The 14,141-nt window shown below is 32.7% G+C and overlaps 1 protein-coding gene across 1 annotated transcript in view; it reads left to right on the top strand.

Moving 5' to 3' along the window:
- Positions 1–8,635, top strand: part of LOC113780410 (disease resistance protein RPM1-like) — a 41,389-nt gene extending 32,754 nt beyond the window's left edge. The window contains exon 2 of the mRNA XM_027326212.1: positions 6,587–8,635. Within this exon, the coding sequence (XP_027182013.1) occupies positions 6,587–8,635 (2,049 nt within the window). The remainder of the gene's footprint in view (positions 1–6,586) is intronic.
- The last annotated feature ends 5,506 nt before the right edge of the window (positions 8,636–14,141 follow it).

Here is a 14,141-nt window from a genome sequence, read left to right as displayed (position 1 = left end):
CTAAAAGGTTTTACGGACTTTAAAATTTAACATTCTGAATTTCTATGTGACCACTTGATTGTCTGACTATGTTTAGCAGAAACAGCCTTGCAAGTTTGACTCTGGCAGAACAAAAAGTTAGAGGAAATGTTAAAAGGGATTTGATTAGTGAAGGCTAACTTGGGCATTTTAAAAAAAATCGCACTGGCAGAACAAATAAAAATAATCGCCAGCCATCAGAATAAGAAATCAACAGCTACAAGAAATAATATTCATGAAAAAAAAATCTCAAGAAAAATAAAGAAAAAAATTTGGAGACAAATGGTTGCTAAACAGATTAAGAAAAGGAAAATGTGATAATCCTCAATTTACAAATACTAAATTTGCTATTATAAGTTTTTTCATGTTTACGCAAAACTGTAAAAGTTTATATTAATATGAGCAATAACGTTTTTTACAAGAGAAAAAGCTCTCAAGTACAAAAGAAAACCTATACTATATACAAGAGATACAAATAGACATAATCAGTTAAGAAAATTTAACAGACAATCCCCATTCCAAAGCTATCAGACAATTTTCATGAGTTTCAATTATACAGATTTCATCTATGGTGGAAGCTGACTTACCTAGGCATGGTGGGAAGAGCAAAGGAACAACACATCACTGTGGAGTAGGGCAGAGAAAAGGTATTAAAAGTAGTGACCAGAAAGTAGAAGAAGTTTCACACAAGGTCCATTGTACTTTTAGGAGAAATAACATGTATGCCCCTCAACAACTTATGGGCATTTGTATGCACCCAAAAATTGTCATTAATTTTATATAAAAATATTTTTTTATGTAATTACATTTATTATAAATTTATCAAAAAAATTTTGGTTTATAAGGTTATTGTAATTTAGTAGTTACAATATTTAGAGCTATTATATTGGCAAAATGTGATTAAATAGTCAGAGCAAAAATTATTTTTTTTAAGGATAAAATAAAAAGTTTAAAAAATGACATAAAAAAGTTGCACTAATTGCGATCTCTCTAACTTTATATGTTGCATAGATAGTGGCTTTTTAACTGGAATCAAAATAATAGATGAATTATTAGAAACATAATTAACATAATGCTTCAAGAAACCAAAATCATGAAATAATTGATCTGGTAGATTTTAATTTAAATTTAGAAATTAGATAAGTAATCTTATATGTAACATTGTGACTTTTAAATCGAAATCGAATTTGTAGATGAGTAATCATAAACATAATTAACATAGTACTCCAAGAAACTAGAATTGAGATTATAGATAAAATAATCATAAACATAAATCACATAATATAAAGGTTTCAAAGATTGAACATTTCAACTATTGAAATAACTAGATGGTTATCAACTTAAGTCGTAACTCCGCAGTTAGTTGTACTGCACATGACAGGCTATAAATCACAAATTTGACTAGTAAAGTAGTGTCAAAATTTTTTGGCTTTTTAAATATTAATATTATCTAATGATAAGGATAACCAAATTATAGTGAAAATCAAAATTTACATAAAACAAAATAAAATTTTAGTTGATTAAATGGATGTTTCTTTGAATTGTAAGTACACTCGAGAACATAATATATTATTAATTTATCAATTAATTAGTACCTCTTTAAATTAATAAAAATTGTATGGTCTCAAATTTATTAATTTGCAGAGGTTTCACTATACTTTTAATTACTTGTATACGCTTATAATGTGTCATGTACACTAGTATAATATTAACTTGAAAATACTAGAACAAATTGAGAGAGCGAAGAAAATTTAGAAGAAAAAAAAAGTAGGCAAAAGGGAAAAAATGTAAAAGGTATACCTATATATTTTTAGTTACCAAACATTTCATAGGTCAACAAAAATCCATTACCATTAACTACTGATAGTGGTAGTGAATAATGAACTTTTAACAAACGGTTAGTTTTAGATACTTGGTTCAGTAATAAAGTTGGCTACCATAAGAGAAATTGGAGGAATTTTTCACAATCATATGCATAAAAATTGAATATTATTAATATTGGAAAATGATGGCATCGGATTCAGGTTTTGAGAAAAGTAATTTGGCATTTGTGTCTTTCTGTCTCTCGGCTCTTTATGTTCTCCCAATTGAGCATTTGCCTAGATGATGATTAATTTACAACCGAATCTAGTCTATAAGCATATATGCAATTTAGTCCTTTAGAAAAGTCCCACATTCCTCTGCTACGATTGCCTACCGGTTGCCTAAGCCCATGTGGACCCATAAGCCTTTTATATCGTGACGAATTTTCTGTCCTATATCCTGTGCTACACTCTGTCTCATTTTTATTATATTGTTATTTTTTCTACATAAATATTATGTTTTAATTCTTTTTTATTTCCTTAAGATCCAATAACGATTGATTGAATAAAAAATAAATACAACAGTTTCAAAAGAGTAATATATAATACAAAGTTAAAAAATACAGCAAAAAATTCATTAAAAAATCTCATATTTTATGCATTTTGAATTTTTTATTTTGTTAAATTTGTTGCATTACTCAGTTAATAGTTATTAGATTTTAAGGAAACAAAAAGGAACTAAAACATAATATTTATGTAGAAAAAAAAGCAATATAATAAAAAATGAGATAGAGAGTAGTACAGAGTGTGGGACAAAAGATCCGTTACACTTTTATATGTACCAATTATACATATAAAAAAGAAGCAAACATAAAAAGCACGAAATCACGATCAAGTGCACGCGTTTTTGTTATATATACGAATTACGCGTTTCATTTCTAAAAGCAAAAAGTATTGACACACACAAAAGAACAACGACTTCTTAGTTCTTACGAACAAAAGCAATAGATAAATAAATGCTAAGGAACGACGAATTCATACCCAACAACTACTACAGATAGGACTGTCAATGGGGCTGGGCCAGCCCGAGCTCGGCTCGTTCGGCCCGACAGAAAGCCCGATGAGCCCGATCATTTAGTGAGCCGGTCTGAGTTTGAGCCTAAAAATTAGGCCCGAATTAAATGTGAGCCGAGTTTGGGCCTTATTAGGCTCAAACCCGATATAGGCCCGGCCCTTTAATTACCTATATATATAATATTTATATTTTGATATTATGTATAATTATATATCCAAATATATTATTACTAAATACTAAATATATACATAAATTACAAAACACAAAAATACATCTAAAAACTCTTTCATGAGCTTTCTTGAGAGCCAATATTGGTAATGTATAACTAAATCTCTAATTTTTCTTATTGGCTGAGTAAATTTTTGTATTGGCATAATATTGGTTGATTTTTTTTTGGTCTACAAACACAAAAATCATCAAGCATATTTGGATTTAAATCACAAGATTATAAAAAAAGTTTCAACTTTTAAAGATGTATTGGCTTATGATTGCATGTTTTATTACTATTTTTCATGCATTTTGAATGGATTAAATATAAATATTGTTGAAAAATTTTTGGTTTATATACGTTTTAAGAACTATTATTTGTTCATGTTTAGTTTTAATATTATAGTCTTGTAAATGTTAAATTAGTTTTACAACTTAATAGTTATAGTAATTATATTAAGAAAATTAAGGAGTAATAAGTGAGTTTGGGCTAAACCCGATTAAGACTCACAACCCGAATATTATGTGAGCTGAGTATGAGCTTCACATTTACGAACTCGAAACTCATAGCCCGAAACCCGAAAATGATTCAAATTAAATGAGCTGAACTTGAGCTTATCAAAGCCCGGCTCATTAGGCCCGATTGACAGGCCTAACTACAGATAGAGGGTCCGGGATATAATAAAGGAAACAACGCCTGGGTAAGTGTAGGGATCCCCCGCCCCACCCCCACCCCACCCCCACCCGTTGCATTTTGATTCCCCCGTCTCGTCCCGTCCCTGGCCCGCAGCTTCCCCCGTCCTGTCCCGGTGCCCCTGCGAGGGCACTCGTAAGATTAAAAATTTTATTATATAATTTTTATAATTAAATTTGAGCAAATAATCAAATACTAAAATATCAATACATCACCCAATTATTATTCATTATAACTTTACAATTGAAACTCATACAAATAATTAAACAAAGGTTATTTAAATACAATCTAATATGATAAAATAAATGTAACTAAAATAATCAAGTTTTCACTTTTGATACAAATATAATTACTAAATTATTATTGTATTTTTTTTTAAAAAGTGTTATTGTATTAAGTGTAGTTAGGAATTTAACATAAATGTATTAATAAATTTAGTATAAATAATTAATAATTTTAATAGATATTTATAATTAATAGTATAATTGATAATATTATTATATATAATTTTATATACATATATATATTTTTTGAAAAATCGGTGGGGGGTAAACGGGGGAAAATTCCCTCCCCCGTCCCGTCCCGTCCCCGCTCCACTCCCGCCCCAATGATCCCCGCTGGTACCCGTCCCATTGGCATCCCTAGATAAGTGCAGTGCGGATTCCATGCATTCAGCTGCCAACTAATGAAAAGGAAAGATCAGTTGGGATCCTTTATTTCACTATTGGATGTCAAATTTAGTGTCAATTTCAATTATTATGTGATGGTAGAAGAAATTTAAATAAATAATATATGATAAATTAAATAAATAAGATATTTGATATAAATATAAAAGTGGCACTGAATTAACATCGAAAAATGGCATTGAGGATCCGTGTGAGGAAAGATTGATTGTTGAATTCTACGGGTCTATCTATTATTACTGACTCGATATTCTACGGACAACTTCAATTCAGGCCCCACAAATCACAGAAAGGAAAGGACGACTTTCCTGAACATGAGCTTGATATTTCCAACGAGCTAGTTAACCCTGCCCTTTGCAGCAGAGAAAACAGCACACTTTCCCAAGTTTGCCACATTTTAGTTGCTTGTGGTTGTTTCCGCAAGAGAACCAACTCCTGTAAAATTTAACTGAGGAATATGGCCGAGAGTGTTGTAGGCTTTCTAATTAAGCAGCTCTCCACCTTACTTTCCCAAGAGAGCACGCTTTAGGAAGGACTTCGACCAGATGTTCAGTTCATCAAAGATGAACTCGGCAGCATGAAAGCTTTCCTCCGACAAGCTGAAGCAAAGGAGGACTGATAGGGTATCATTTGTTAGTAATTTTATTATTAATTTCCCCTTTTATCCCTGCCAAATATTGTGTTAATTGCTGATATTTACTTATATTTGGTACCATGACTTAATTTCAGGAATGAAATAGAAAACTACCAAAGAGGAGGGATTTCATGGAGAATATGGAGACTTCTAAGGGCTTCAGTCCTTAGGCCCTTTGATTGGTGGGGACCACAAAGCTATAAGTCATTTGGGCTCTTCAAAGAAAGCTACGTAAGGAGACTTGGAACAAGAAGTATTCTTAGAGCTTTTTCCACATGTGTGGGGACCACCTAGAGAGCTTTAGTCTATCTTTCTTTTGTTTCTTAAATAGGGATAACGTAGGGAAGGAAGGACCACCTTTTTAGTTTTAGTTTTTAGCCTAGTCTTTAGTTTTTCTTTTTTTCCTTCTCCTGACTGGCCTCTGACACACGCCAGGTGTTCGACAATATTCCCCAACGGGAAAAACACCTTTTATTCCTTGCTTCTTAATAGAAAACGCAATGTCTTTGCAATCTATTAATTCGTGTGGTACTTTTATTATGCGGCGTGGTTAAATCTTCCATCTAGTCAAGGGTCAACTCGACGGCGCAGTCCCGACAATCTGTGAGATCTAATTAGTTTTCACGTGTTCCTTTATTTATTAATATTTGCACGTTGTCTGCTTGAATTTTCATGGGATTATTTTATTAATTGGATGTCAAGGGCCCGATGTTCAATGTGATTTATTAATCTCGTGCCAATTTAGTCAATTAAATCCGTAATTGTTTGATTGATTAATATTAGTGGCAACTGGTGTGTTTACACATTAGGGGAACGTGCAATCTAATTTAAATAACCCTCGTAGCGTGTTATTGATTAGGGCTATGTTTTTCTGGTTATTAATGCAATTGGAGAATTAATTCCTATGGTCGTACCTAGGAGTACTTTTCTGGTTAGGGGTGATTAATGGTCGTACCTTGGTCACCTATAAATTAAGGAAAAATTGGTCATTAGAGTTCATCGATGGCTATAACTAGCCTGTTAATAAATTAAGTGAACCTCTCTTGCATCAATGATCGGATAAATGGACTGTGCCTGAGTAGTTGCATCCTTGGCTAGAATTTATTTATTCCTGATTAAATTCCTGCTATATTTGTGCTAGTTATTTATTCATTTTTAGTTAAATTGCTTAATTGTTTTTAGTTTCATTCTGGTGAAATCCCCCCTTATCAATTGGACTTTAAAAGAGACAGATATCTCCAGTCCCTGAGGAGACGACCCTACTTGCCACTGTCTACTATTTAGTAATTTTTGTCAACTAATTAATTCTGGTATATCGGGTTAAGCAAACTCTTCGGGAACAGGGTGAATCAAGTAACCTATTGCACACCTAGAGTCCCTGCTCCAGTACCTAGGATTAATTATTGACTGCTTTTAGTGGTAGCTAGGTTCTATATTTATTATTATTATTGCACAGGCTGACGCCCTGTCAAGTACGATGACTCTCAACTCCAAGAATGGGTAAAGCAGGTTCGAGAAGTTGCTTATGATACAGAGGATGTTCTCGATGATTTTACCTTCCGCTTTGCTCGTGGACACGCGGATGGATTCTTTGGCCGTTTTGGAAAGATCTACAACTCAATGAAAAATTTGAAAGCCCGCCATCGGATTTCTTTAGAGATGAAAGATATCAAGGCCAGAGTTGTAGAGATTTCTGCAAGGCATCAGAGGTACCAGTCTCTGTATGGTACTCAAGAAATAGGCTCCCGCTCTTCGCACGTGGCAAGCGCAGATTGTGATATTCGTGATCAAGCACTCCTAATTGAAGAAGCTAAGCTTGTTGGCATCGATCAGCCCAAAAAAGAGCTCACCTCCAAAATCCTTGATGACCATTCCCACTTGAAAGTAGTTTCAGTGGTGGGAATGGGGGGACTCGGTAAAACCACCCTGGTGAAAAAGGTCTACGATGATGCTGCAGTGAAGAAACAATTTCAGAGCCATGCTTGGATAACTGTTTCTCAAAATTTTCAATTCAAAGTCATCCTCAGGAACTTGATTCAACAATTGTATGATGAAATCAGACAGCCGGTGCCTCCACAAGTGGATTCCATGGATGGTATTAGGCTCAGCGAATTTGTCAGAGACTTCCTCAAAGAAAGAAGGTACATCCTTGTCCTTGATGATGTGTGGAGTCAAAATGCTTGGGAAACTGTCAAATATGTATTGCCTGACTGCAATACTGCTAGTCGTGTTGTATTGACAACACGAATTACCGATGTAGCTTATGCATCTTGTTTAGCATCCCATGACTTTATCCAGATGAAGCCTCTCTCTTATGATGATTCTTGGACCCTTTTTTGCAATAGAACATTTCAAAGTAATGGTTGCCCTTCAAATCTAGAAGAAGTTTGTAGAAAAATACTAAAAAAATGTGAGGGCCTACCACTTGGAATTGTAACAATGGGTGGTGTTTTGGGTTTGAAGGACAAGGATAAGATAGATGAATGGGAGATGATTTTTCGTGGCTTTGGCAGTGAGGTAGATGGTAGCGGTAAGCTTGATAGAATTAGAAAGATACTCTTACTTAGCTACAGTGATTTGCCTCACCATCTTAAAAACTGCGTATTATATCTAAGTATCTATCCTGAAGATCATCCAATTGATGTCGCTAACTTACTTGATAAATGGTTAGTACTAGGATTTATAGAAAAGGAAGAAGGAATGATAGCGACTGATATAGCTATGAGATATCTAAAAGAACTCGTCAACCGAAGCTTAATCCAAGTTAAAGACACATGGTACGATGGCAGATTGAAGGAATGTGGTCTTCATGATATTTTGCGTGAAATCATTGTTTCAAAATCTAAAGAGCAGAGTTTCACAACCATAGCCACTGGATATTGCACAAGATGGCCTGACAATGTTCGACACTTGGCAATCCATAACTTCACTGATAATCCTCCACAAGGCTTCAGCAGCTTAAAGTGTCTTCGGTCTGTGGAAACATTTGGGTATGAAGGTCCTCTCACAACTTCATTTTTGTCCAAGTTTTTATGTGGTGGTCCCAAGTTCCTAAAGGTTTTAAATTTGACGGGAGCTGAACTGGACAACATCCCGAAGGAAGTTTTCAAACTATTTCATCTCGAGTATCTGGATCTAAGTGGCACCAGAGTTAAAATCATTCCAAAATCTATTGGGCAACTTCAAAACCTAGAATTTTTAATTCTGGCCGAAACCACTATAACGGAGTTGCCCGTGGAAATTCTAAAGCTGAGAAAACTCCGTTCCCTCAGCCTATACAGAATAGGTGATTATTCAAATAACCTTTCAGTTTGGGGCTTTAAATCTCCGGATGGAATTGGAAAGCTTACTTCCTTGGAGATTCTGAGAATTATAGAAGCAGATGGTGGTAAAAGAGTAAGGGAGATTGGGAAGCTCATTCAGTTGCGGCAATTATGGATCACAAAGCTGAGGAGAGAAGACGGTGGTCTCCTCCCTGTCAAGGCTGACCAACCTTCGAGAGTTACACATCGTCTCCGTTAAAGAAGAGGAGACTCTTGATCTCCAACATTCCGTCTCTCCAAGACTTGGATTTCTTACGAGGCTGTTGTTGAGTGGGCGTTTAGAGAGAGCACCGGAATGGGTAATGTCACTTCAATCCTTGAGCACTTTAGCCTTGCTGATTAGTGCGTTGAGTGAAGATGAGAATGCAATAGACTGCCTTGGACACTTGCCCAATCTGGCAGACCTTACTCTCTATCGTGCTTATGAAGGGGAGACATTGTGCTTTAAGGCTGGAGGATTCCGAAAACTCCGGCAATTAGGCCTTGTGCAATTAAAAAGACTGAAATGGGTAAGAGTGGAAGAAGAATCGATGTCCGGTCTTCAACAGTTTTTGATTATTGGTTGCAAGCTTATGGAGGGCCTGCCTTTGGGCCTCCAAAACTTGACCAAGCTTAAAGTTCTTGGGTTGGCTGATATGTCTGATGAGTTAATCCACAAAGTACAGAATTTGGATAAACAAAGTGACGATTATCAGACAATTTCTCGTATCCCTGAAGTTGACATCGGACACTGGATAAATAGTGAATGGAAAGAAGAGTTCCTCTAAGAAAAGATAGGTAAAGGACAATCTGTCGCAGTCATCAACATTTAAACTATGGTGTTTGTTGTCAATTAGATTTTCAAAAACTCTAGTTGTGGCTTTTTTACTTTTTTCCTACTTATTATCCTCGTAATAAAATCACGACTTTGGATTGCTATTCAACCACACTTGGTTCGATATACATGTGTTTCTACATGTATGAAGATTTGATTTGTACAATTATCCTGATTTTTGGTTAAGAATGTTTTGGTTTATCAAAAAGATACAGAGACAAGTAGCATCTAAAAATTATGGGGTTGATTGCCTCTTACAACCATTGCATGTGCAATTTTCCGTCTTCTATAATTGAAAATGGAGATTAAATGAATGTGGATAAATTTTCATTAGGAGTAGGGAAACCTTGCTGATTCATAAAGGGAATACATTATTTCATAGACTTCTACAAAATTTTTGGTGAGGTTTTCCTTTTTGATTTATTACCAAATCATTTTTTTTGTGGCTTTCTTTTATTTCGAAATAGTGTCCTAGCGTCATTGTTTGGATTAGGAACCCGAATTTATACTTAATGGACTAAACGGAAATATAAAATATTTTTCGGAAACGTGAAGAACTATATTTATCATTTTGCCTGGTAATAGATTATTAAGGATGTTGAAGTCCAAAAAGAGAGTGGAGAATGCTGAAATTTTCAAATTGCTTCAATGATCAAGACTGGGTCTCTAGTCGCTTGTTGAGTCCAAATTCTATGATGATAATTGATGTTACTGTATCATCCTATATATCTCAAAGTCACTTTTCATCAGATATCCTGGAAGAGAAGATCCCTTCGGCTTTACAATCCCCTGCCTAATTTAGAAGCAATTGCTTTAACATGCGCAGATATCTTTCCATAATATCATTCCTTTTTTTCCCCCTTGATATTATAATTCCTCTAAGTATCTAACCAAGAAAGATACTCCAATATAAAACAAATACATATCTTGACAAAAAGTTTATAGTATCATATTATATTTTGATATAATGCATGTACATTATATTATATATTTTCAGTAGTTGACTTGACCAATGCTAGCCGGAGGTCAGGCATTGAGTTCACATTCAGCCTTGAATTTAATCACATCTTTTACTTGACATCAGTTGCAGGCTTTCGTAGGGCAGAATAAAGAAAGTTAAAGTAGCATTCCATCAAATGCAGCGTAGATGCCAATCCAAATTCCAAATTATGTAGTTCAAAAAGTTAAAGCAATTTTTGTGATATGTATAAAAGAAGTCAACAAGAAACTCCTATTTTGAATCCAAAGTTGATTTGCTGCTTCTTGGAACTTTACTTCTAGTAACCTAAAAAGAGTTATCTAGCTTGATTTTTCTAATACTTTCGTACTCATAAAATTGATAGATCAATAAGGACACCAGTTTGTACGAAGCAGTTGAGGGAGCAAGAAGATGGACAAATTTATTAGGGAAAATCGTTTAAAACGTCTCTCATATTTTGTAAGATAGCTTTTTTATTCCCTTATTTTTAAAAGTTTACTTTTATGTCTCTTACAAATTCATATTGGTCAAATTTGATTTCTATCTACGTTTTCGATTAGTTTTTTGTCGGAATCTACCACGTGCTTTGCACGTGATCATTTTTGAAGGGTAAAATTATCAAATCAAAATTTACATAATCCAATCCATAGTCTCTCACATTATACAAAATGAATTTTTTGTCCCTCACATTTCACAAAATGAATTGTTTCGTCCCTCACATTTCACAAAATGAATTCTTTCATCCTTCATATTCTATAAAATAAAATTTTTCATACCTCGTTGATCATGTTTATGAATAACTTTTTTTAAAACCATATATATATTTATTTGATTTCACCTGAATAATACGAATGACATATAATATATCTCTATTTGATTTCTCCTAAACGTATTGTTCAGATGAAATTAAAATAGATATATACAAGGATTTTAAAAAATTATTAATTTTCACTCATGTTCATTTCCTTTTACTTGAAAATTGAAAATAAAAAGACATTTAATCGTAAATATTATCAAGTATTTATATTGAATCAAATTTGGACTGAAACAACAAGCATAGGAAAAGTATGACAAAAAGAAGTAAGTGATTGACATTTGCAAGAAATTCAACTGTTAATCTTAAAGGTGGGGAGTAAAAATTTCAAATTTAAACTGCAATTATTAGCATGACTGTAGAATTCTAGTTAAGACTTATTAATTAGATGGCTTTATTACACAACTCAATAAATGAATTATTATCAAAATAGAAAAGGTTGCAAATATTGAATAGATTCACATGTTGAAATCAAATAGATATTTTATATATACATGGATTTAAAACAAAATTGTTAAATTTAAACTCATACATATATATATTGAATAGCATATGCACAATGATAATTAGTCTGTTTAGGTGAAATCAAATAGAGATATATTATATGCTATTCATACTGTTTAAGTGAAATCAAATAGATATATACATGGAAAAAAAATTATTTGTATACATGGTCAATGAGGGATGAAAAAATTCATTTTGTGAAATGTGAGGGATAAAAATATTTATTTTTTGAAATGTGAGGGACGAAACAATTTATTTTGTAAAATATAAGGGATTATAGATAGATTATGTAAATTTTGATTTGATAATTTTGTCCCTAAAAAATGATCACATGCAAGGTACGTGATGAATTCCTGTCAAAAACTAGTCAGAAACTTATGTAGGGATCAAATTTGACCAATATGAATTTATAACGGACGTAAAAGTACACTTGTAAAAGTAAAGAATGAAAATAGTTATTTTATAAAATATGAGCAACATTTTGAACAATTTTTCCAATTTATTATTCAGAAGAATTGCAATTGCTAAATAAGAATCTGTTGGCTGCGGGAAGAGCACTAGAGGTTGAATATGCGCACATTTGGGTGCCAGTTCCAAGCAAGGGAAGGGAATGCAGGAGTTCAAAACTCTTCAAAACAAAAGTTTGACTACTCAATTAGTGGCTGAGTACTCCTTTTGTTGTACAAAACAAAACTTCTTGTTCTCTACAAAATGAGTTTTATTGACTATCAAATACTACTAATTACGGTAAGATGAATTTTACTGTAGCATTTTAATTGTATTCGGAATTTTAGTGTCAGGTTTTGATATATTGATAACTATTCTGAATCGGCATTCTAAAATCCTCACTTTATATTTTAAAAATTGCTATTACCTAAGTGGATTGGAATTGGAAAATGTTCATGTAATCCATCCAGATGTGATTTATGTGATTCTCAAGAACCCAATTTGGAAAGGCTACAAAAAGTTGAATCCAAAAAGATGGGATAACTCATGTACAAATTAAGAAGCAAATAAATATCAGAAGAAATTAAGCAGAAAAATTTACAACCTCAACAAATCGAAACCGAAATTGGCAAAATAGAAGGCTTATTTCATAAATTTTAGTTGAAATTAAGGGGCCGTTTGTTAACCTCCATGTATTTAGGGGAGGGAATGTAAGTGAGGGTCCTTGAAGCCCTCTCGTGTTTACATTTGTACTTTTGGTAATCTATATCTATATAAATTTGAGAAGGGATTTTTAGCGACAAGCCTCCACGCATCTTCCCACTACCAATTCCATTTTTCTAGCATTTCACATTTAATTTAATTTAAAATATATTCCTCTCAACTTCCGCATCTACTCTTCACATTTGAAATTGTTGGTTACTTTTTAAAATCATTTCATTTTAAATTATTGGTTAATGTGTATGTTATCCTATTTGAACTTCAACCCATTACGTTTCCGATTGCCTTGCGTTATTTATGATTTTACAACAATTAAAACTTCTGTAAGACCATAAGAAGAGATAACAAATGTAACATCCTTTCATGCTTTCTTATTAATTTAAATAAGTAAGATTATTTACACTCCAATTTTGTTATTCACACTTCAATAATCATTTTGATCATATAATTTTCATGAATTAGACTATATGATAAAACAAATGGTGCAATTCCAAATAATAAAAAATTCAGTGCAAATAACATTTTCTTAAGTAAGAAGTGGCTCTCATGCCTTTCTAATTTAAAAAAGTAGTGGCTCCGCTTATATAGGAATTTGGTTTGAAGTTTATTAGTGGGAGGGTAAATAAAAAGAAAACATTACCAAACTTAGTAAAGTAAAAAAGTAAATGATAATATTTTATCTTTAAACTTAGTAATCCTAAGTAAAAGGCAAAATCAAATAGAAAACAAAAAGGAAATAATGTCGTGAATTTAAAAAATCAAGAATGGTACCATTCATGAAATCCAAATTATGAAATCACTAAATAAAAAATAAAGTACTACTAGCCTTTTAATGTGCAATTTTTTTTTTTGAAATATTCAATTTTAATAAAAAAATAATGATAATAACAACACCAATTCTACCAAAAATTGTAAAAAAAAAATAATATTATAGTTTAAGAGAAAGATATAGAACATTCAACCCTAAAATACTACTTAATTTGTATATATCTGGCCCAAATTTGACATTAGATTTGAATAAGAGTGCAAAACCCAAACACTAAGGATAACTTTTGGTATCATTAATTATTTTATGTATTCTTATTGCTGTCTTCATATATAAATATGTATGGAAAAATGACATGTTTCATTCCTCACATTTCGTAAAAATATTCTTTTCGTCCCTCACATTTAAAACGAAGCAAATTGGTCCTTCACATTTAAAAATCCAAGCTTTTACATCCTAGAAATAAACTGTCAGTTGTGAATCAAACCATCTAACAACCCGGTTACAAATTTTGAGGCTAGAATTGGTAGATCACGCGCAAAAACATATTTCCAACAAATAAATTAAAGCAATTAAAAAATCTTAATTAAAACCCATTTGTTTCTTCAAAAGAACAAAATAGTGCTAAATCTCTCAAACACTAAACCCTTAGTGCAACAAA

The sequence above is a fragment of the Coffea eugenioides genome, chromosome 8 (assembly GCF_003713205.1).
Source record: "Coffea eugenioides isolate CCC68of chromosome 8, Ceug_1.0, whole genome shotgun sequence".
Classification (NCBI taxonomy): Eukaryota; Viridiplantae; Streptophyta; class Magnoliopsida; order Gentianales; family Rubiaceae; genus Coffea; species Coffea eugenioides.
This window is presented reverse-complemented; position numbering and strand designations above follow the sequence as displayed.